Source organism: Protopterus annectens, chromosome 13.part0 (genome assembly GCF_019279795.1).
Source record: "Protopterus annectens isolate FY-2018-M chromosome 13.part0, PAN1.0, whole genome shotgun sequence".
Classification (NCBI taxonomy): domain Eukaryota; kingdom Metazoa; phylum Chordata; order Ceratodontiformes; family Protopteridae; genus Protopterus; species Protopterus annectens.
Window position 1 is genome coordinate 463688280 of NC_056747.1, and position 26007 is coordinate 463714286.

The following is a 26007-nucleotide window of genomic DNA, read 5'->3' on the forward strand; positions in this document are numbered from 1 at the left end:
AGGCAGATTTTTATTTAGAGCCTCCGAGTATGTTTTTGTGTGTTTATGTGTTTGGTTTGCTGTCGTGGTATTTCTATTTGAGATTGGAATTGTAGTGAGTGTGGTTTCCTTCTCCTCCTGACTGGTTTTGCCAGTACTGAGTTGAGAGAGCTTAGCCTCCAGTATGGCTATATGGTTGCATTTCTCACATGTGTTGGAATTTGTTGGGAGGAGGAGAGGGTTGTCTGTGTACATGAGGCAGTTGTAACATTGCCTCAAAATTCCGAGATTCACCTGCTGGACCAGAGAGGAGATTGACAACTGACCTTTGGACATGCTAGAATAGTATTGGGAATTCCTTTATAATTGAAAAAAAAGGGCCAAAGGGGAACGAGGTACTCAAGGGGAGTTTGTGAGGGTGTAGTGCTTTTAATATTTTAGTGCTGACTTATATAATTGCTTTAGTGAGCAAGTGCCAGGTAACTTAAATGCAATGTGTTTCAGGTAACTTAAATGCAAAAATGACAAACAGTAACTTTCTTTCAAGTGAAACAAGGAAATAAGTACAGTAAGCAATGCAGATGTCACTAGGGATCCACAGAAGCACTGAAAAGCCGCGTTTTAGGTGGAATTAGCGTTTCAGGGAAATAACAAGCAAACAAACAAGCAGCATACAAATAAAGCTAGATTCAGCAGGCCTGGATCTAGTCTATGCTACAGCAAACAAGGTGTATCAATTTCAGTAAGAAACAGTTCAAATATGCAGGCACTATAAGCCTTTAACCAGAAAATCCCAGCTCAGAAGGGCAGAGTCCAGCCTCTCCTCCCACAAGAGTGCAGACCACGAACCTTCTTAATGTAAAATAACTGGCCTGAAGCCCAAGTGCTTAAACCAGAATTAATACACTTTTAGAATAACAGTCACTGAGCCCTCAATCAGCAGTTCCCAACTTAGAAGGATGTAAGCTACATGTTCTGCCACTACAGTGCAGACCACAAACCTTCTTAATGTAAAACAACTGGCGTGAAGCCCAAGTGCTTAAACCAGAATTAATACACTTTTAGAATAACAGACACTGAGCCCTCAATCAGCAGTTCCCAACTTAGAAGGATGTAAGCTACCTGTCCTGCCACCACAGTGCAGACCACAAACCTTCCTAATGTAAAACAACTGGTCTGAAGCCCAGTGCTTAAACTAAAAGGCTTAGAATGAGTTACACCAAGCAGTAATAAATACAATTGAGTACTTTTAAGATGACGCAAAAGCAAAATAAAGTAGGAAGAAACACAAATACAGTAAAAGCAGTTTTTTTTTTTTTTTGAGTGAGCAAATGAGATGGGCCCAGGAGTTACAGGACAGAAACAAGTGCAAATGCAGGCCTTCAAATCAGAAAGTTGAGAGAGATGGAAGACCGGCCAAATGGACAATAACTACAAATTCTGGGCCAGAACCACTCCTTATGTGGTAGACAGGTTACCTAGTGCTTACCACTCCCACTGATAAGCTAAAAGACTTCCCTCCAACACAGAAAGGCTTGGGGGCTCAGAAGCTTACAAATAGTCCTGGATACAGCAAATCTGTATCTGGAACACTAATTACAGGAAAGGTAGGAAACAGGCTTACAATTTTTTTTTTCAGAAAAGTAGCAAAAACAGTAGTAAAAACAATTCACATGCAGTGCAAGCTGGCACACTTGAGTATTTAGCAATATTAGTCCACACACAGTTTGAAAAAATGTAATTAAATTAAAAAGGACTAAAAGCAAGTGCAGAAAGGGTTTATTAGGTAGAATGCGGTAAAGAGATGGGACTGGGGGAGTGTCCTAGATCAAATCTACAGTGGGGCGGGCACTGCAAAAGCCACCAAATTTAAACTACAACCAAGAACAGGTGGGGGGGGGGAGACAGTTTCAACAGAGATGTGAGGAATCACAGTGCAAATTATAAAACCCAAAAAATATATACTGATCTCTGTATATTTGCAGAACACTAAGACAACAGATATCTAAGCAACAATTTAGCTCTATAATACAGAATAATGCAGAAAAATATACTCAGCTCTATATATCTGCAGAAAGTATTGTAAGGCTGTTCCACTTTAAATGCAGACTGCTGCTATTAACAGTTCAAATTAAGGGAACCTTGAGTTAAAAACACACAAGCAATAGAAACCACAATGAGGGGGGTGGGGAAGAAAGTTTCAACAGATATGTGAGGAATCAGAGTGCAAATTATAAAACCCCAAAAAAATATACTGATCTCTGTATATTTGCAGAACACTTAAGACAACAGATATCTAAGCAAAAATTTAGCTCTATAATACAGAATAATGCAGAAAAATATACTCAGCTCTATATATCTGCAGAAAGTCTTGTAAGGCTGTTCCACTTTAAATGCAGACTGCTGCTATTAACAGTTCAAATTAAGGGAACCTTGAGTTAACAACACACAAGCAATAGTAACCAAAATGAAGGGGGTGGGGAAGAAAATTTCAACAGAGATGTGAGGAATCAGAGTGCAAATTATAAAACCCAAAAAATATATACTGATCTCTGTATATTTGCAGAACACTAAGACAACAGATATCTAAGCAACAATTTAGCTCTATAATACATAATAATGCAGAAAAATATACTCAGCTCTATATATCTGCAGAAAGTCTTGTAAGGCTGTTCCACTTTAAATGCAGACTGCTGCTATTAACAGTTCAAATTAAGGGAACCTTGAGTTAACAACACACAAGCAATAGAAACCACAATGAGGAGGGTGAGGAAGAAAGTTTCAACAGAGATGTGAGGAATCAGAGTGCAAATTATAAAACCCCAAAAATATATACTGATCCCTGTATATTTGCAGAACACTAATACAACAGATATCTAAGCAACAATTTAGCTCTATAATACAGAATAATGCAGAAAAATATACTTAGCTCTATATATCTGCAGAAAGTCTTGTAAGGCTGTTCCACTTTAAATGCAGACTGCTGCTATTAACAGTTCAAATTAAGGGAACCTTGAGTTAACAACACACAAGCAATAGAAACCACAATGAGGGGGGTGGGGAAGAAAGTTTCAGTAGAGATGTGAGGAATCAGAGCGCAAATTATAAAACCCAAAAAATATATACTGATCTCTGTATATTTGCAGAACACTAAGACAACAGATATCTAAGCAACAATTTAGCTCTATAATACAGAATAATGCAGAAAAATATACTCAGCTCTATATATCTGCAGAAAGTCTTGTAAGGCTGTTCCACTTTAAATGCAGACTGCTGCTATTAACAGTTTAAATTAAGGGAACCTTGAGTTAACAACACACAAGCAATAGAAACCACAATGAGGGGTGGGGAAGAACGTTTCAACAGAGATGTGAGGAATCAGAGTGCAAATTATAAAACCCAAAAAATATATACTGATCTCTGTATCGTTGCAGAACACTAAGACAACAGATATCTAAGCAACAATTTAGCTCTATAATACAGAATAATGCAGAAAAATATACTCAGCTCTATATATCTGCAGAAAGTCTTGTAAGGCTGTTCCACTTTAAATGCAGACTGCTGCTATTAACAGTTTAAATTAAGGGAACCTTGAGTTAACAACACACAAGCAATAGAAACCACAATGAGGGGGGTGGGGAAGAAAGTTTCAACAGAGATGTGAAGAATCACAGTGCAAATTATAAAACCCAAAAAATATATACTGATCCCTGTATATTTGCAGAACACTAAGACAACAGATATCTAAGCAACAATTTAGCTTTATAATACAGAATAATGCAGAAAAATATACTCAGCTCTATATATCTGCAGAAAGTCTTGTAAGGCTGTTCCACTTTAAATGCAGACTGCTGCTATTAACAGTTCAAATTAAGGGAACCTTAAGTTAACAACACACAATCAATAGAAACCACAATGAGGAGGGTGAGGAAGAAAGTTTCAACAGAGATGTGAGGAATCAGAGTGCAAATTATAAAACCCAAAAAATATATACTGATCCCTGTATATTTGCAGAACACTAATACAACAGATATCTAAGCAACAATTTAGCTCTATAATACAGAATAATGCAGAAAAATATACTTAGCTCTATATATCTGCAGAAAGTGTTGTAAGGCTGTTCCACTTTAAATGCAGACTGCTGCTATTAACAGTTCAAATTAAGGGAACCTTGAGTTAACAACACACAATCAATAGAAACCACAATGAGGGGGGTGGGGAAGAAAGTTTCAACAGAGATGTGAGGAATCAGAGTGCAAATTATAAAACCCCAAAAATATATACTGATCCCTGTATATTTGCAGAACACTAAGACAACAGATATCTAAGCAACAATTTAGCTCTATAATACAGAATAATGCAGAAAAATATACTCAGCTCTATATATCTGCAGAAAGTCTTGTAAGGCTGTTCCACTTTAAATGCAGACTGCTGCTATTAACAGTTCAAATTAAGGGAACCTTGAGTTAACAACACACAAGCAATAGAAACCACAATGAGGGGGTGGGGAAGAAAGTTTCAACAGAGATGTGAGGAATCAGAGTGCAAATTATAAAACCCAAAAAATATATACTGATCTCTGTATATTTGCAGAACACTAAGACAACAGATATCTAAGCAACAATTTAGTTCTATAATACAGATTAATGCAGAAAAATATACTCAGCTCTATATATCTGCAGAAAGTCTTGTAAGGCTGTTCCACTTTAAATGCAGACTGCTGCTGTTTGTCTTTTTTCCATGATGTCCTACTCCTGTGGGGATCTGTTAACTGCCTGCTGATATTGTGCTTAGAGAAATCGCATAGATAACCCTTATCCTATTCTTTCTTTTAGCTTGCTGTCTCTCCTCAGAGAAATCTCTTTTGTATTTGATGCAGTGTTGTAGATGAATAAGGCATTTTGATTGAAACAAATCCAGACTCAGAAAAATATAGGAAGCATTACCTTTTCTAATGATTTGCATCCTTTTTTAAGTTTTCAGTTTTATTAATCTCTGTTTTTGTGCTTTTTCTGTCCCCTTCCTTTCTTATTCCTTGTTCCCCTAGCTATGTGTGAATTGAAGTGACAACATTTGTTACCTAGAGAATTTGACCCATTGCATGTCAGCTAGTTGATGCTTTTGGTTCTCATTTAAGTTTTAACTGTCTGTTTCTGGTCCTAGTACAGATGAGCTAATGAATGATGATATATAATGAATAGTGAAGAAACGCTGAGAAAGATGTACTTTTTTGGATGCTTAGATGTTCATCATTCCCACAGCTGCAGTAGCCCTTAGATTATAGAGGCCTGGGATACAACAACCGGACAGCTTCAAAAAGCTGTTGCCCCCACACACACACACCTTCACTTTGACTGCTGATTGGTCCTGAACACACCTGATAATTTTCTATGAGAAGTGACTTCAATGGTTATATTATTAGGAGAGATGACTTTAAATTTTGATTTTTTTTTCATGAGAGAGGGATTGGGGGGAAAATAGAAGTAGTGTGGTCTTTTTTGGGTTGAGCATGAGTTGTGAGTTACAAAACCATGTTTCAGTGGCTAACACTTCCTGAGTAATTTTTTGGAGATGTACCATGTTGACAGATGTGTAAATGTGAGTGGAATTATCTGCATATTGTATTAGGGCAGCCTGCTGTTCGGATGTATAGAGGGTTTGGTGTTAGTGAAAATGTAAAGAGGAGGGGACCAAGGATAGAGACTTGTGTTACACAGGTGGTGACCGGGAGGTAAAGAGAGAGCATGGAGTGCCATTTTACTGACTGATACCTAGTAGCTTTTGAAACACAGAAGGGTGGGCTGGGAGAGACCTAGTGAAGACATTTGAAGTAGAAGTTTGCTGTGACAAACAGTGTCGAAATCTTTAGACAAGTCTAGAAATAAGGAAGAGACACTTTTGCTGTTATTTCTAGCTTTATTGGCAGTATCTATATAGGTTAGAAGGGCAGTGCTAGTACTATGAGAAGGAAGGAAGTCATGTTGTGAAGAAGATAAGTGTTCTTCCTGCAGGAGATAGTCTAACAATTGTTTTTGAATACATTTTTCAAGTATTTTGGTGAGGGAAGATAAGATTGCTATAGGTCTAAAGTTATTAATGTCTGTTGAATTTCCTCCTTTGTGCAGAGGGATAATGTGTGACTTTTTCCAGAGAGAGGGAATGTGGGATTCCTGGATTCCTGGATTAACCTATTTACAAGGATTGAGGCAGGATAGGTAGTGCTATTGCCTGCTATTTTAGGTACTCGATTGGAAGGTCATCAGCTGAAGAAGAGCATGGTTGTTTGTTTCAGAGTATTTTTATTTTGAATGTGGGCATGGGTTTGAAGGTGAAAGTGGATGTGGTGATATGTGGCTGTTAGGCAGCGTTGGGATTAGATGTTGAAGAATCCTTGGTCAGAAATGCTATACTATCAGAAAAATAGGAGTTGAACTGTAGTGCAGTTTCAAGTGGTGAGTTTTTGGGAGAGGGGTTTGGGTTGAATTTTTGTCCGGGATGTAAGATTTTTTAATGGATGTTCAAAATTGTTTAGGGTTATGTTTAATGTTATTCTGAAAGTTATTACAGTATAGCTTTTGTCTTCATTTATTTGCTTTTTTAAGTACAAATACAAACCATTCCGAAGTTTTCAAGATTTCAAGGTTTTTTTGTATTTTTGCAATTCTTTCCATGGTTTTTCTCTATCCTTTTTTGTTAGTCAAATTGCATTATTTGTTTTTAGTCTCTTCCTTCTAGGAGGTGGAAGGATATTTAGAAAAGTTGTATTGAATTAATTTACAGCATCTTCTAAGGGGTGGATTTTTAGAAGTTCCAGTTAATAGATGATAGTGCAGTAATGAACATTTCTAGGTTAAAACTGGAAAGGTTACATGTTTTATAAATATGCTGTTAACTGAATGTGTGAGCTATCTGGTCATATAGACTGTGAGATGATCACTGTGAAAGTCTGATATTGCACCTATGGTGCCGCATTTGCTAGGGTCTGATACTAGGATCCAGTCTAATAGGGAATTTGATGTCTTCCTATAATATGTAGGGGGTATTAATTAGTTGTGTGAAAACATATAAGTTCATGCTGGATGTAGGGGAGTTAAAGTTTGTCCAACCAACTGATGTTTACATCACCTAGTAGTATTTTTCTTGTGGAAATATTATGGGGATCCAATGTAGGATAGCTGTATTGTCACCAGGAGGGATGTAAAGGACGGTAATAATTATTTGTTTATAATTGTTTATTTTGAGGAAAGCAATATGAAGCTCTGCTTAACTGAATTTTGGTATTGATTAGCTATAAGGGGAAATGTAGGTGATCGGAAATATTAAAGCAATACCACCAGCTTTCTGCTTTATACAGTCATTTCTGATGATATTGTAGCCAGGAGGTGTAACTTTGGAGTCATTTATGCTGGGTTTAAGCCAAGTTTCAATGACTTTGAGAACATCAGGCATATGTTGGGTAATCCAGTCTTATAGTTAAGCAGTTTCATTTCTTATACTGCTAAAAGCAATACTTAGATTGCCAGGGTTGGGGATTGTCTGTTGAGTTAGAGAGGTGTGTGGGATATAATTATCTTTGTGTTCATTGTGATAGGTGGAGCCAGGATTAGGGTGTTTATCTCCTGTTAGAAGGAGTTTAATATATTGAGGAATTATGCATACTTGCTTTTGCAGAAGATTCTTGCACTTAATGTTGCTTTGGTTTGAGTTGAAGTGCAGTTAATCAGTCTATATTTGGAATAAAGGTGTGGGGGACAATATTAAATTGGTTTGGTGCAATGTGTGGAGAGTGTAAAGAGGAAGTATGGATAGGTGGTTGGGACAGAGGTGGATAGATGTTGAGAGATGATATTGAGTCATGGTAGGATGAAACATGTCACAGCTGGAGAAGACAAATGGAAGATAATTAAGTACAGGCATCTGTATTTTATAGATGTCAGGTAGTATGGAAGTAATAATGAAGATGGAAGCAAGAAGTTGCAGGGTAGTAGGAGATTCAGTGATGGTGGATTATGAAAGCTGGTAGAGGATAGGTAAGAAGATAAGTATTCTCTATAAAAGAAGAGAGTTAGGTTGCCCTGGTCTCTTCTCTGGAATGTAAATAATAGAGGGGTATGAAGGGCTAGAGCATAATCATGTAGTCAAAATAAGAAAAAGATGAGAGTTTATTTTAATACAGTTCTGTGAAGTGGATCTGTGATTGATAGGCTACAGATATTGTACTAGACCCACTGTTAAAAGGCAGTACATGTAGAATCTAACTGCATGCTAAGCTGAACGTTATTTTCATATGAGGAGAAATCACTTTATAATCCCAAGTTGCTTTTAAATTATGTGCCAGTTGTCGTGTCTTTCGGCTTTTCCCAGTTAGGGGTCGCCACAGCGGAGCTCCGGTCCGCTAATGATTGGCAGTAGATTTTTACATGCCGAGTTGCCGGCCCTGACGCACAACCTTCAACGAAGGTATGCCCATTCATGCATGTCTCCACACAGAAGATGCTCTAGCTGAGAATCGAAAAGGACAATGTCTTACTGTGAGGCGACAATGCTACCGCAGCACCACCACCGCAGTATAGGCCAGTAAATACATTATCGGCATAAGTCACAATACCTGTTAACACCCAACGCTATATAGAATGTCATTGTTTAATCATGTACAAATCTTCAGTTCATACTTTAATGCCTAGCTATATAATAATCTTAGCAGTGCAACAAGAAAACCATTAGAAATATCAGTACATAACAGAGAAAAAAAATGTTTATTGCTACACTGCCATTCATTTCAGAGATACTTATATACAGGTTAAAATAATGGCATACTAGAGGATCAAATGGTGTGCCTACAGTACACTCTTGTAACTCAAAAATGGTCGTAGTCATCTTTGTTTTATATTCTATTAAGTCTACAACACTTGCCATGGTAAATCCTAAGTTGATGCATTTCTTTGATTAAATACATTCAATATCTTTCCAGTAAATTTTTGGAGCAAAATGTGTGTACACTCCCAGTATTAAGTATTTTTGCTGTGATGTTCTCAGAATACCAGGAAATGCTTGACTAAACCAAGACTATGACTTCATATATGTAAACAATCTTCTATTTAAAGTACACTTTGGAAATTCTAAGAGTATTTTTTTCTGAAATGTTGAATTAATTTCAAAATATTTTCAGTCCAACAGGTAGCAGCAGATATGCATCCTCAGGGGAGCTGAGTCAAGGCAGCTCCCAACTCAGTGATGAGTTTGATCCAGATAATGAAAGCCTGCAAGGCTCTGAGCTTGACGAGGAGCGGGACGGAGATTCTTACCACTCCTGCCATAGCTCGGTCAGCTATCAGAAGGATTCACCACCGTGGGATCCAGAGGATGATGAACCACAAGATGACTATGAAGAAAATGAAGATTACCCCAGGGTAGAGGAAGATGAAAGCTATGACCAGGATATGTACAATGAAGAGCCTTTTAATCAAGAAATATATGAGCAACAAGAGAAGGATGACTTGGAGGAGGACAGCAAAATCAAAGAAGAACCAGTACTGGAAGAAATCCCACCACCTCAGGAGAAACCCTTAGAAAAAGAAGAGGAGAAGATGAAAGAAAGGTATACTAAAAATATTCAAACATCATTTTGTTACTCCATCTTAACTACACATTATGTTTTAAACTCCGCTTAAGTCACTATCTGTATGTATAATTTTATAATAAGAATGCAGTGTGTGTGTGTATGTGTGTGTGTGTGTGTGTGTGTGTGTGTGTGTGTGTGTGTGTGTGTGTGTGTGTGTGTGTGTGTGTGTGTGTGTGTGTGTGTGTGTGTGTGTGTGTGCATGTGTGTGTGTGTGTGTGCATGGAAAGGGTAATGCCATAGGATATGCATAAAGTCAAACGAGGCAGAATAGATGGGTCATTTATCTTTATCATCAGATATTTTATGAAGGACAGTAAATCACTGAAGCTGTTTTAAAAGGCTGCATTATAGCCTTCTAATCCATTTAATCATTTACACTTGTACCCCAGATTTCTATTAGCTGATTGCCCCGAGTGCCCTATGACTCTTCATTCCAGATGCTGCTCTCATCTTTGTCCATTTCTTTGTTATGATAAACATGCTGCTGGCAAGACATGAAACAGACAGGAAAAAGAACCTTTACTGGTAATCAGGAGCCGTCATGGGATAGTATAAATACTTTGGGAATCCCAGCATACATTTAATGCCATGGATGACACTTTAGTTCATACATTTTCCTAGGAGAGAGGAAGCCCAGTCAGTGTCCTGCTGACATATTACAAATTATACATCTACTTCCTGCTTCATGAAACATCAACACCTGGATTCATCCCTACTTCCGTAAGAGCCAAACTCTACATCAACGATGGGAACTATGGCCATTGGCCTCATTGTCATACTTCCAGCACATTAATCAAACTCTAGTCACCAGTAATCACAAATGGGAATAAAACTTCTGTGCGAGTGCCCAATAGCAGCATCAGTTTGCCTGAGATACACAATATCCATTTGCAGACTGTGGCATAGTCAATTAGGCTTCATGACAGATTTATGATGTATGAGTGAGTGACAATTAGATGTCTGATCACTTCACATAAAACAAAGTGAAACAGTGACTACAGAAGTTTATTGTAATACTTTTATTTATGTTTGAGGGGAAGCTTTGACCTTTGCACTACTTATTGTAAGGGGCTGTGCCCCACACTCCTACTACATAAATATACTAATTCCAAAATCACTGTATATCAAAGAAAAGTGATAACAGAATCTAATTTTTTAACAGAAATTCAAAAAAAAAAATCACGTATTTCTGATTTTACTTTTGAAAGTCAATCACAAATGACTCACAAGTAAGCCTGACCCTGACCACCTTCCCTGCATCCAGGGTCAGCTTGAAAACATGGCTTTTTTTGTGATCCTTTCCTAACTCCTGTCAAAAATATAGGTTTGAACATCCGTGCATATAACTGTAAAATAAAAATTATACAGAATAATATAAGAAACCGATAACATTTTATGGTATGGCATTTTAATACTACTAAAGAAGTAGGTAACCCAAGTAGTTATAAGGCAGCATATCATGCAGGAAAGTTTTACTTGATAATGAACTCAGACTGCATTGGCATACAAGTCAGGTAGAGGTTAATGCCATTTGGTAATATTACACAGTTCTAGGTTGGTTAGCAATAAAATAACTCCTACATTTGGTATATTGCTGACTGTTCCAATATGTATGCATGCATCCATCCATTTATTTTCTAAGCCTTCTGTCTTGGTGAGAATCTTGATGGTAGCAAATTGAGAAGGGAGCTCAAGACTTCTTTATGTCTAGCCGTAGTCTACTGTTCATCATGTGAGATGACCATGTTTTCCTAAACAAATTATGGTACTTAATCCTAACAGCGTGTCTTGGGTCTGTCTTAAATCATTCTCCCAGAGGCCCATTCCTGGCATAGTCACAATATGCACACACCAGCCAACTGACTCCTCTCAATTCAGAGTAGCAGTGACTTTTCTCCAACATCTTTTGGGATTGTTGAGTTCCTTACTCTGTACTGGAGAACAAATCTTGCTAACCTGTGAAGGAACCTAATTTTTTGTTACTCGTATCTATGTTTACATCCATTGAATTCATATCCAGAGCTCATGGCTATAGATGAGGATGACTATCTACCCTCTGTGGTAATTTAAAAGCTTCTTCATGTGACTTGAGTTCTTGTTTCACCTCCACAGTGTGATACTATTCTGGCACTGCTGACATAGCTGCACCCAGCTACTGGTCAGTTTCCTGATATCTTTTGCCTTCATTTGAGAACAAGACACGATGTCTGTTAAACTCCTTCACCTGAAGAAGCTGTTCCCATATGACCTACAGAGGGTAATCCACTCTTTTCTGGGAGAAGACCATGACGTTTGAGTTGGAAATGTTTTTTTACTTTATTCACACTTAGTAGGATACCATTCTGATGCATACTCAGATCACAGTCATTTTAAAGCTGAGAGGACAATATAATCTGCAAACAACAAAGTTGCAACCAGTAGCTACCGAAACCTAGTATTCTTCAGAACTTGTCTCTGCCTTGATATCCTACCCATGAAAATAAAAAAAAAAAAGAAAGGCGTAAAAAGAATATCCTTTTCAGAGTTGGTTGTAAACCCACCTTAAATACATTTAACCTAATGCTGGGAACATAGGCGCAACACTCACACCTCAAATACTGGGAGCAAATGCACACAGAATGATTTCCCTTGGATAAAAAGTGAGAACACAAAGGTATTCATATACGTGTGTGTGAGTGTGTGTGTGTGTGTGTGTGTGTGTGTGTGTGTGTGTGTGTGTGTGTGTGTGTGTGTGTGTGTGTGTATATATATATATATATATATATATATATATATATGTGCGCACGCGCACGTGTGTGTGTATATGAATATTTAGTGCTTTGGTACCTTCTAATTTGACTCCTTGTATTTTGAATTAGGCAGATAGGTTAATAATGAAATAACCAACTGGTTATCCATTAGCTGTGAAATGGGTACAAATATGTGATTTTCAAGCTGCCTTTTAAAGTTTGATTTTGAAAACTATTAAAGTGTTCTCTTTTCTGACATCAGTGGGAGTTTGACACCATGTGATTGGGGCAATTATGTTAGTAAGGCTGAAGATAGAAATGTATAGATAACGTGTGCTTCAGTAACCTATATGTGCAGCAGGTCAACTTGCCATTAACATGAATATGATTAGAAGCATTTTTCACCTCCCAGACAAATGTGAGATTTGCTTGAGATTCTATAAAAAAGTGATGATTTGGTATCTCAGCGTCAGTAACCCAGTCTGTAAGTGTATGCACTGTAACGCTAGATCTTTGGGTTATAGGATCTGACAGGATCTAATCTCGGTGCATTTTTGAAGCTGTGGATAAAGGGCTCTGACTCCTCCCATACCCATAATCTCTTTCTTCCCCAAATTCCCCAGATCTCATTTGTTGCTTGATCAAGAAGGATGTGTTTTTGAGGGCTCTGAGAAATAATTTGGAGCTAAGTTGTTGTTTTCTCCTCTTAGGCCATTTTCAGCAGTTTATTTACTCTTTCAACTCCCCTCTAAATATCTCTCTTGCTCTATTTTCTCTTTTAATCTGTATATCTATATTTAGTAATAACTCTCATTTAATAGTAATTTTTCCCTTCTAATTTGGTTTAGTTAAATCTATTTTTAAAGCACAATTTCTTGGCTTTTTTATCTCTCTGTCTCTATGCATATGTATGTGTGTGTGTGTGTGTGTGTGTGTGTATATATGTATATATATATATATATATATATATTTGTATTCACTTCAGAATACTGAAAGCTCACAATCTCAAATCCAATAAGACTGACACCCAAAATCTTTAAAGCTCAATAGACTGAAAACTCAAAAGAATGAATTTCAGAATACTGAAAACATACAGGATACAAACACTTACTATATTCCAGTACAAGGATATAGAGAAAGAAATACAAGACAAATCATATTACTTTCCACCAAGTATAAGCAGGGGGGCAACCCCCCCTGCACCCCCCCCCCACCATGGCTAACTAAATATATCAACTCCGGAGTGGAGTGCTATCTTGGAGTTGATATATTTAAGTAGCATAGGGTGTGGGGAGCACAGCCCCCCCCCCCACATGGGGGGTGCAGGGGGGCTTGCCCCCTTGCTGTTAAGTAATATGGTTTGTCTTGTCTTTGTTTCTCTATATCCTTGTACTGGAATATAGTAAGTGTTTGTATCCTGTGTGTTTTCAGTGTTCTGAGATTTAGTATTCTGAGATTCTGTCTTTTGAGTTTTCAGACTTTTGAAATTTCAAGATTTTGGGTGTCAGTCTTATGGGATTCAAGATTGTGAGCTTTCAGTCTTCTGAAGTGAATCCATATATATATATATATATATATATATATATATATATATATATATATATATATATTCCTGGTGGCATCACCTTGGCAAGAAGGATCTCTGAGTTGTAAGCACTTTCTAGTAAACCCCCTTACTTGATCTTTCAAAAATATAGTGTTTCTTTGAGAACAAATACCATATTTATTCCAAACGTTGCATATGACATAAACCTTAAGCAAACCATTAATTTATCAGTATTTTTTCCAAAGTTTTCTAAAAAAGGAGAGTATACTCTGCCTTTATTAGATGTTCACAGACATCTTAGATTTTATCTCCACAGGATTAAAGATTGTAGGAGAGCTGACCAACTGTTCATAGCTTTCTCAGAAGCAAAACTAGGCTAGAGTGTTTCTAAAGTCACACTGTCAAGGTGGCTTTCAGATTGTATAGCCTTTGTCTACAAAAAAGTGGATCTTTCTCTATCCATGAAACCAAAATCTCATTCAACAAGGTATGTTGCTATTTCTAATGCCTTTATTTGTAGAGTTAGCATAGATGAAATATGTGCTGCAGTAACTTGGTCAGTGCGCTACACATTCATATCCCATTGCAAGTTAGATGCACAATCAAGATTCTGTACATTTTGTAGATACACCATTCTCAGAAATATCCTTTGTTGATACCTTCCAGGGTTGTTTGGTAGCTAGGGAATCTGTCTCAAAGTTTGATTAGGCAAAAAAAGACAACATCGGCTATGAAGGTTATGTACTCGCCATAATAATAGATCTGTGTTGTCTTCTTTTCATCACGTTCAGCATCCCTTCCTCCTTCCCCCTTCCAAAATTCTCATCTGGTGCTCCTCTTTGATTGAATGGATCTAACCAAGAACCATGTCATTTTACAACCTCAGCTGACTGCAACCTTTCTGGGTCATGTCCTGGTATAGATTATCAGGTGTTTCCTTTGCTGAAATAATGAAAATTGTTTACCGATAAGTAGACACACTTAATCTGAGGTATTTGGGTAAGAGAGGGATTTTGGGTAGAGGAGGAGTCAGAGCCCTGGAACCACATCTTCAAAAAGATGTTGAGGTCAGATCTGGTTGGATTTCATCATCCAAAGGTTGAACCAGATGAAAAGAAGACAACATGGATCTATCATTATGGTGAGTTCATAACTTTCATTTTTGAATATATATATATATATATATATATATATATATAGCTAGTGTATAGTGTTTTTGTATTTTGGCAGGACTGACATGTGCTTTGGATGATGCCTGTTCTTATCATGGCAGACAAGGTTCAAAGATTGGCCTGTGGCCCCAGGATCCTGCTGCAGGACTTGCACTGCCTTTGTGTCTATTGCCTAGGGTCAGCTCATCTGGATGTCAAATGCAAAGCATGTTCCCTTTTTCATATCAGGGCCCTTCAAAGTTGTAGGGACAAACTAGCTTTAAAAGGTCTCATTCCTCAACAAAAAGGAGTATCTACCCAGGTTTTGACTTCCACTGCTACTCCTTCTGTGTCCCCAGCTAAAATGTGATAAAAACCTAGAAAAGGAGAAACCTAAGGAAAAAAGGTAAGAAAGACATGTCATCAGAAAAGAGTTAAGATAAGACCAGCAAGCGGTCTCCAGTCCCATCGGAATCCTTGGGTTTGGCACTGAAAATTCCTTTACAAATGGATCCAACTACTCCTTGGATCTGATCACTAATGCCACCTCCTTGTTTCTTACTGGAGCTGGTGAGTCCATGGCTGCATTCAGCTTTCTTGCAGGAGAGATGCTCTTCTAGACCACTTTCGGTGACTTCATATTCCAGGTCCATTCAGTCACTGAGGAGCCTTACTGAGAGCAATGTTGACAGAATAATGCAGAGGTTCCATCAGATGCAAATTCAACCAAGGGTTCTCCTGTTACCAGCCACACAGGACATGCCAATAGCCCCTCCTACAGCCCCTCCATTGTTATCTCCTATTCTGTCCATCCTTTGGATAAGAGGCCCATAGGTCTGAGCCTCTGAGAGCACCTGTGTCAGAGGCAATAGTCTTGTTTACTTTGACTCTGACAGTATCCCTTATTCTCTCAACTCTGGTGCCTTCGGATTGGGATGAATCTTGGAGTCAAAGCATCAGTGCCAGGGTTTGGTCCATGGATTTGACACAGAAACTTTCAGAACCATCTCTTTCCTTCAATGCAGTGACATTCAATAGTTCCACTCCATTGTTGATTTCAGATCCTGGGTAGGTTGGGTCAGGAGGTGGCTGTTTCTACACCTCACCCTGATGGTGTGGTAGTCTGTTCCGCCCCAGTCTCTGCCTTGGATTTCAAATCTTTCAAAAGGGCTCTTCCTAGGGCAAATGAGGTGCTCTCCACACACTCTGCTCTGTCCCAACTCTTTTGGACATTGTGTCTGACTCAGCATATCCAGGTACACAGGGACAGTCAGGTTCATTCAGTCTCGGGGTTGCTCACTACGTGATCTCTCAGTCTGACTCTGATCTGGCTCCAGAAATCTCGCCAAGACAGGGTCCCAAAAAAAAAAGAGACATGTAAGAGGAGACATGTAGATTCATCCTGTGAATCAATCACTGAAGACAGATTTGAATGATTGGGATGGATCTCCAAGATGCCCTCCAGAGGTCATCACTTTCAGTAAAGTTTTGGAATTGATGAAACAGTGAGAGAGTTGGTCCACCAATATACACTCCCCTGAGGAGTCTGTGTTCCTTGAGGCATTTGGAACTGGCTTTTCTACGTCTTGAGTGGTACCACTTACTGACACACTTATAGACCTGGTAGCTCAGTGGGCTTGGAAGGATTCTGATACAGCAGAGCCAGTTCCTAATAAGCCAGATAAAACTTGGTCACACCTAAGGACAGAGGACACTGGAGCAAGGATCCCCCTGTAGATACAATGGTTGTGGCGGCAGCCACTAAGATGGAACTCTCTGAGGAAAGTTTGTCTTTCCATCATCCTAACGGGTCAAGAGCATTGGATAGATTTGGGAAATAGATGTATGCATCAATGCCTTTCACACTTAATTTGCTGAACTACCTGGCCCACATGATGCATTTCCAGTGGAACTTGACTATGGAACTCAACAAGTCCCTCTCAGGTAACCTACTGATGGACATTCAAAAAACGGTGGAGTCCCTGTTGTCTGTCTTACAGTTGATGCCTAATGTATCCATGCTTCTGCTTTCTAAAGCAGTTGGTTGGTCAATGAGAACCATAATAGCCATCTGTCAGCACACCTGGATGTGAATGTGTGACTTTGCAGAATACTTCAAGATGTCTTTCCTTAATGTCATCTTTGATGGTTCCACAATTTTTGGACCAAATTTTAAGGAAACTCAAAGGGAGCAAGCAAGATGGTAAGACCCCTTCTGCCATTTTGCTTGTCTACCCCTCAGAGAATCTTTTCCAGGAACTAGAAGAGTGGTAAGAAGATGTGGGTCAGAAAATCTCAAGGATTCAAGCAGGACACTCCTGCAGACAGGACCACCCAAGGTGGGGACAATCTGCAGTTTCAACAGACATCACCCTGGGGGCAGAGGTGGACTGCCAAATCAGGGTTTTTGTGGTCCCTTTTCCAAAAATCCTTCCAGCACTCTTGAAGGATTGTCTGACTGCTACACTCTGGAGGCACCTATCCTTGTACCCTCAAGCCTGGCAGGCCATCTCACTAAATACTTGGGTGCAGAGGATAAACACCAGAGGCTACTTATTTCTATTTTTCCCCTCCTCTAAAGAAAAGAAGGATTCCTAGGTGCCACCCACCTGATCAGATGGAATGCACAACAGCAGAAATCTTAAAGCAGTTAGAAAAAAAAGAGTCATCTAGCAGGTCCCCCAGACCATTTAGATTCCCAAGACTATTCTAAGCTCTTTTTAGTTCCAAAAAGACAGGTAACCTAAGGCCAGTTTGCATCTCAGTCACTTTTCCAGATGGTCACAGTTCAGTTCATTTTACCTCCTCTGAGGAAGGAGAATTGGGTGTGCTATATAGAACTCCTGGATGCCTGCTACTACATAAAAATAGGGAGGTAATCAAGGAGGAGATTTCTCCACTTCCAGCTGGGAACCAGTCATTTACAATTCAGGGCACTACATTTTAGTCTCAACACAGCCCTTGGGTGTTCACCAAATGCTTGGCAGTGGTTGCAGTTTATCTAAGACTGCTAGGGTTCCTGGTGTTCTCATATTTAGATGATTGGCACCTCACCACCCCAACCAGGGATATTCAAGTTCAACAATGCTACTTCTTGGGTTCTTGTCAGAAGAATGAAGACGCATTATGTCGAATGCGTCTTCGTTGAACTGTAAATGTCAAAAACGCTAAATGACGAAGCAGCTTTTAAGCAAATTCTTTCTCTGGGAAAGAAGTTGCTTGGCCACTTCCATCACTTTGACATTTTCGGCACTGTAGTGCAATCTCGGAGTTGGTATATGTAAGTAGGGGGGGGGGGTGAAGCCTCCCACTTAAAATAGTGTTGTGTGTTTTTTTTTTTTTGGGAACAGTGAATTTTTTTCCATGGGAAAAAAATTGCTGTTCTGGCTGTTCGCTCTTTTTTGTTTTCATTCTTTTGTGGTCGATATAACAGCGTTTGATCTTTTGATCGTTCATTGTTATAACATAGAACCTACTTCTTGCTTCATCGTTTTCAGAAACTGGAACTCAAAGTCAATGAAGCAAAGAGCCAGTTGACACCCACACAACATCGGATGCCACCTGAATATAAGCAATCACATAGCCAACCTCCCAGAGTCCAGGATTGTATTTTTATGCCAGGTAGCCTTTCAAGATCTCCAACACCCCTCACCCCCCGCAAATGTTATTCTATGACTGCTAGGGCTGATGGCTTTGTTAATAATAATCCTTCTGTGAGTCAGATTTAACATCAGAGTTCTTCAGTGGACCTTTTCTGTACAGTGGTTGTAGTGTTCTCATCCTCTTCATGCACAGATTTGTCTAATGCCCATTTCAGGTCTGACATCAGATGGCAATTGACCTTGACAACTCTTCTTAAAGGTTAATCCTTTTCTCCACAACTCCCATGGTGATAGTAACTATGAATACTTCTCTCCTAGGGTGGGGGGTATTGAGAAGGGAAGACTGGCCAAGGTTTGTGGTCACACATGGAAGGCAATATTCACATTAGTATCCTGGAGATGACAAGAGTTCTGCTAGCAGTGAAGGTGTTTCCTCAGTCTCTCTCCAAGCGTGTGATATCCATCCAGATGTACCAACAAATCAACAAGTAAGGCAGAGCCTGTCTGCATCTTTTATGCCAGTAGACCATGAGAGTGCGGCAATGGATAATGTTTACCCATTGCTTTCTCATAGCAATGCATAATCAGGATTTCCAGTGTATTTGTGGACAAATTGAGCAGATCCATCTTTCTCCCCATGACTGGTCCCTCAATAAAGCAGAAGCAAATCAAAACTTCAGTCACTGGGTTAACCATGCTGCAGTCTTTTTGCTTCGTACCTAAACAACAAGTGTAGAAGTTTTTGCTCTAATTCATTGGCAAGTACAATAACCGATGGGTGCTCTAGTCCACAGTTGGCCACTGCGGGTCTCATATATGGCTTTCCCACATTTAATGACAAAGTTTATTTAGAAAGTAAGAAGGTGCAGGGTTAAGGTAATTTGCATTGCTCCCTATTGGACCCAGTAAGTTTGGTTCCTCTTCCTTTGGCCTCATATAGTACATCCTCCTGGATGTTAGACTACCATCTGGATCTTCCAACTCACCTATCCAGATCCAGAGACACTGAAGCTAACCACATGGTTCCTGCAATTTTAACTGTGGTCAGAGATTCCAGGATTTCCACTCAGGTGGTTCATATTTTCTCAGCTTTACAAAAATTGAGTACTAGTAAAGTTTACCTCAGCAAATGGAAGAGATTTGTAATCTGGGCAGCTTCTAAAGGGATAGATCTTTTCTCAGCTCCTTTTCCTTCTATTCTAGACTTCTTGTCAGATATTTTCCAAAAAGGCGGTAGCTTTTCAAAAAATCAAAGTACAATTAGTAACTATTTCCAGTTTCCATACTGGATACAATTAGAATGCTATAGCTTCACTAAAGATTTCAAAGAGCTTTAGGAAAGGAACCTTTTATTGAGATCCCTATAAAGGATCCAGTCCCCCATGGGACATAACTGTCATACTTCAAATATTAACAAAACCTCCACTCAAACCTACAGCAACAGCAGATATAAAAGCTTTTTAGAAGATCATCTTCCTGGTGGCATCACTTTGGCAAGGAGGATCTCTGAGTTGTAAGCACTTTCTAGTAACCCCCCTTACTTGATCTTTCAAAAAGATAGTGTTTCTTTGAGAACAAATCCCATATTTATTCCAAAAGTTGCATATGACATAAACCTTAAGCAAACCATTAATTTATCAGCCTTTATTAGATGTTCACAGACATCTTAGATTTTATCTCCACAGGATTAAAGATTGTAGGAGAGCTGACCAACTGTTCATAGCTTTCTCAGAAGCAAAACTAGGCTAGAGTGTTTCTAAAGTCACACTGTCAAGGTGGCTTTCAGATTGTATAGCCTTTGTCTACAAAAAAGTGGATCTTTCTCTATCCACGAAACCAAAATCTCATTCAACAAGGTATATTGCTATTTCTAATGCCTTTATTTGTAGAGTTAGCATAGATGAAATCTGTGCTGCAGTAACATGGTCCATGCTCTACACATTCATATCCCATTGCAAGTTAGATGCACAATCAAGATTCTGTACATTTTGTAGATACACCATTCTCATAAATATCTTTCGTTGATACCTTCCAGGATTGTTTGGTAGCTAGGGAATCTGTCTCAAAGTTTGATTGGGCGAAAAAAGACAACATCGGCTATGAAGGTTATGTACTCACCATAATAATAGATCTGTGTTGTCTTCTTTTCATCACGTTCAGCATCCTTTCCTCCTTCCCCCTTCCAAAATTCTCATCTGGTGCTCCTCTTTGATTGAATGGACCTAACCAAGAACCATGTCACTTTACAACCTCAGTTGATTGCATCCTTTCTGGGTCATGCCCTGGTATAGATTATCAGATGTTTCCTTTGCTGAAATAATGAAAATTGTTTACCGATAAGTAGACTCACTTAATCTGAGGTATTTGGGTAAGAGAGGGATTGTGGGTAGAGGAGGAGTCAGAGCCCTGGAACCACATCTTCAAAAAGATGTTGAGGTCAGATCTGGTTGGATTTCATCATCCAAAGGTTGAACCAGATGAAAAGAAGACAACATGGATCTATCATTATGGTGAGTTCATAACTTTCATTTCTGAACCCCCACAGTGTACTTTTTCTAAGATACAGCATCACTGTCACAGTCTTTTTTCTGCCATAGTCAGCAGGGGTTCCAAGACAGAGGTTATGTTAAGGGCCACAGACACTGTGACAACTATCAAAATGGTCATCGGTTCAAGGGAGGGTAACCTTACCAAATTAACAATGAGTATTAGTCAAAGAGCTGTGGTAACTGAAGAGCTACTAAGCCTCCCACAAAAAAGAGTCATCCAAGAGGTCCTTTCAAACCAAAAAATGCTAGGTTTTTACTCCAGGTTCATTTTAGTTCCAGAATGATAATGGTAATCTGGCCCATTCTAGAGCTGAGTGGCCTAAGCCAATACATTCCCAAAGAGACTTTCTACATGGTCCTTGTGCAGTCAGTCATGTTTTCTCTGCATTTGGAGATTTAATAAACTCTTTGAACATCTAAAATAGCTATTTACACATCAGGATAACTAAGGAGTCTCAGAGGTCCCTTTATTTTTGACTAGGAGTTAACCATTACCAATTTTGGATGTTTTCTTTTGGTCTCAACTCTGCCCCTAGGGTGTTCAGTAAATGTGTGAATGTCATAACATCTTATCTAAGCCTGCAGGGAATCAAGTTTTTTCTTCACCCGGTTAATTGGCTATTGGCAGCTGCATTTATGGAGACTCTACATTTGGGCCAGGATTATCTTCATCTGTTCCAGTACTTGGGAATCATGACAATCACTGCAAAGTTTCTCAAACCTTGTATAGCCTTCATCAGATGCATCACAGTTGGTTTGTCTTGCTGAACCTTTTTTCCTTCTGAGATACTTAATTAAAATTACCAAACTGTATCACAGTTGCTACAAGTGCAAGTAATTCCAGCATCTTTCTGTCTTAGAGATCTAGGATCGATGTCATCCTTCTTCTGCTGAGTACCGAGTGCATGTTGCCATATGTGGATTCTGAGATTTATTGGAGCTTAGCTTTCAACCATCTGGACTGTCCTATCAAAATTCATAAAAAGTGCAGGGAAAACATTCTGTGGTGGAGACACTTTGCCAGTTTGTCTCTGAGCAGACCTTTCAAAGCCCCAAATTCCTACTGTAACAGTTTTCACAGATGCATTTGTATTTTCAAGAGCAGACAGTCTAAGAAGCAAGAGGGTAGTCTCTCTCATCTTGTGGGCATTTCAAGACTCCTCTCTCCTTTTAAGTGCTTTTGCCATCCACACCAACAAATATATCTGTGGTTTGGTATTTCAGCAAGCAGATGAATTCTTAGAAGGCCATGTGAGTTTAGAAATGGGCTTTTTCAACTGATTGCAATGTAATTGTCAACCACTTCCTAGACCAAGATGATTTATTGACAGACTTGGACCTGGCTTGCTGGTGCCTGAAGAGTCATCTCTGAAGCTGTCATTTGACCACTGTCTGTTCAGTAATCGGGGAGGGACTTTGTTGTGTACTCTTCACATCCTTGACCCAATCTAAATGCAGCAACTTCTTTTTCTTTATTCTTTCCTCAAGAAGTTGTTTCAGAAATGCAGTCATACAGAAATGACAATGGTCTCCTTTACACTTTCCCCATTCTTTACACATTCCTGGAGATAGCAAAATTATTCAAACACAAGTTCTTTCCAATAGACACATTTTGGCCTCCGAAAGAATGGTTCCTTCTGCTGTGAGCTCACTTCCTGAACATACCTCTTCATTTAAAGCGCTTAAGGACACTCCTGTTCCAGCCATCTAGCAAACCTTATCTAGGTGTCCACTCCCCATACCTAACCACTTAGTTTCTCTCCTTCTGGCGATTGCTAGGGACTCTGCCTTTCCTGATTGGCTGGTCTAAAACCTGACTTCTCCTCAGAGACCTAGTACTAGAAAGAATTATAAGACAATGTATGAGATTTCCTCTTTGGGTAACAAACTGAGTGCATTGATCCTTTCACAGTCCTGGTTCCAGCTATCCTAGATTATTTTTCATGTATTTTCAATTCTGGTCTTCATTATTTTTCAGTGAAAGTTAACTTTGTAAAATGTTAGTCTGAAACAATGGCAGGAGATGATGGACATGCCCATTCTGTGTAGTAGGAAGAAGGGGCACAACAAAAAACTGCTCTCCGTGGGTGGGAAGGGTGTCCTGCTGATATCAGCCCTTTGTGGATGTGAGGGGGATTCCAGCAGTAACACCCATTGCGCATTCTACTATCATGTGTAAGGGCCAGTCTAAAACAGAAAAATTGATTCTTTTCCATTAGCTTCTCTGAAAGTTTGTCAGATTTTACAAGGATGCTTTTCTCTGTGCATCCAAAGGATTTATATTTTGTACTTGAAGGCCTAAAAGTCTCCCTTCTGAGCCTTCTTTGCCAATAGACCTGAAATTACTTTCTTGAAAAAAATTATTTTTGGTAGCTTGTTACTGCTTCTTGGTAGGATGATTTCTAAGCTTCGGGTCTTGAATCATAACCCTCCTTAAATGGTATTCAGCTGGTGCAGAGTGTCCTTGTAGGCTAATCTTTCTTCCATACATACATCTTTTCATATTGCCAGTTTCTTCCCAATCTATTCCAACAGAGGGAGGATGTTTCACATTGTATGGATGCCCCTAGGTAGCTGAAATTTTATTTGGGTATAACTAAATCCCTTCAAAAATGATTTACAATTGTTTGCCTTTTTCCAAATATAATTTCTGTCTAAAATACCCTTAGCCAAGTGGTTGTCTTATTGTATCAGATACAACAGGCCTTTTCCCGAGGTACCCAAGACACACCCTGTTAGAGCTATGATGACTTTCCAAACTTTTTTCAGGAATACAGCCTTGGATGATATTTGTAACGTGACTACTAGTCATCACTAAATACTTTTGTAAGATATTACAAGCTAGTTGTGATCTCTAACTGTAGGTCTTCCCTTGGAGCCGCCATACTTTAAGAAACTCATCCATGAGGATCCACCCCAGAAGATTATCTTAGGACTTAGTTTTTATGTAATGGGAATGAACCTCTAGCCCCAGAAATCAAAGTTATATACTTACAATAACAGTTGATCTGGATTGGCAATTCTATCCCTTTTACTACACCTTCCTTCTAGTTCCCTTTCATAGGCCTAAGAGATTCTGTGACAGCATTTGTGTGTTTTCTTGTTTACACTGAGTAGGCTATCTGTACACCCTGTATAGGCTTCAGAAATTCGGACTTGAGACCTGGGCAGCATAGCCCTGTGAGTAAAAAGGGAGGGATTAGCTAGCCTGAGAAAGTTTTCTCAGTTGGAATATCAAAGTCCTTCTGGCCTCAGTCCTACAGATAAAAGGGAATGGAAATGGCAGTTCAAATCTGTCATTACTGTAAATACTTAACTTTCATTTATGGAAACACACTTACACGCAACTGTACTTCCTGAAACAAAAATAGCATAGTGAATTTTTTACTAAAAAATTCAAGAGAGAATGTGAATAAAAATATGTGAAGCTGTTTTCTTATTAGGAAGAAGATTCAAAATAGTGAAGAAATTTAAGAATGAATGGGACAGACAAGTTATTTTCATTAGATAACTGTTGGCAAACTAGGATTAATGATTTAATAATTATTCAGGAAAATTCACAGAATAAATAGGCAAGTGATATCTTTCTGCAGTGAGAATCTGTGCAAAAAATTCTAATATCTAATGATATACAATTAAAAACTATTCATCTTTATACTCTTACAGTCTATAGGATATGCACTAATCACAGGTGGACTTTGTGACAGAAGTTTGCATGAGTGATCAACAGTCAGACGTATAGTCAATAACTTTTGATAATAAGATAAAACATCAATGACAAAAATCACTGTTTCACTCTTAGAAACATTTTGAGGTATACCCCACTGTGGAGGGGAGGGGCTGCACCCCTCCACTTCCCTAATTCTTAAATATACTAACTTTGAGAACTGTGAGATCTTGAAGAAAAAATAATTCTTCAGGATACTGCAGTCTCAGTCTTTAAACACAAATTACACATCTGTAAATGCACATTCAGTGTTGAATAAAAATGACTAGTAATTCAGCCTGGTATCAATTTGAGTGGATCATAAGATTGAAGTGCATACTAAAAATGTATCTTATGTGATTGAAAAGTTCTGCATATACTGATTTGTGTTGGTTATTCATAATATTCTTTTATTTTTTCTATGCTATATATTACTTTTTCTGTTTAGAATAAATACACTTTTTATGAGAATCTACTTTGGAATATTTAAGTACATCAACAATCACAGAATCTCTGTCAGAAACTAATGAAATAGCTTTTATTAGACAAACAGAAATTTTGTAGCACATAGCATTGTATAAAACCGTCATGGTGGTATTATTTACATAAACGTACATACACACACACACAAACTACATCTCTTGTATAATTTTGACCATAATCAGTTTTGGAAAAACAGCTAATAAAAAATCTGATATTTTTTTTCTGATCCAGTAAACTGAAGAGATCTAAACTGAAATCAAGCAATGAATGATCCTGGTTTCTAGAATATATATCAAAAGCAGGAAGCTTCTGAACAAAACTATGATATAACACAAAATTAGTTCTTACAGACTGCCAGATTAGCTTCTACTTTTGAAAAATCTGATAATGTGTGGTTGTGTGCTTAATTTAAGGTGTGAAGATGAGCGGCAACATGCTGTGTCTCGAGCAAAAGCCAACTGGCTAAGGGCTTTCAACAAAGTCTGCATGCAACTCCAGGAGGTGAGTGCAACCATATTGTAACGGAGTCATCCCAGGCATGCACATTAGTGGACCCTATCAATGAAGCCTGATCAATTGCTTGATATTGATTGCTTGATATTGATTTATTTAGTTAATGAAAATGTATTCTTCACAAACA

The 26007-nt window shown here is 38.6% G+C and overlaps 1 protein-coding gene across 1 annotated transcript in view; it reads left to right on the forward strand.

Annotated features, from left to right (window-relative positions):
- The window catches only part of UNC13A (unc-13 homolog A), a 5702976-nt gene that overhangs the window by 3466598 nt on the left and 2210371 nt on the right, over positions 1–26007 (forward strand). The window contains exons 10-11 of the mRNA XM_044054109.1: positions 9149–9577; positions 25781–25868. Coding sequence (XP_043910044.1) covers positions 9149–9577; positions 25781–25868 — 517 coding nt within the window. The remainder of the gene's footprint in view (positions 1–9148; positions 9578–25780; positions 25869–26007) is intronic.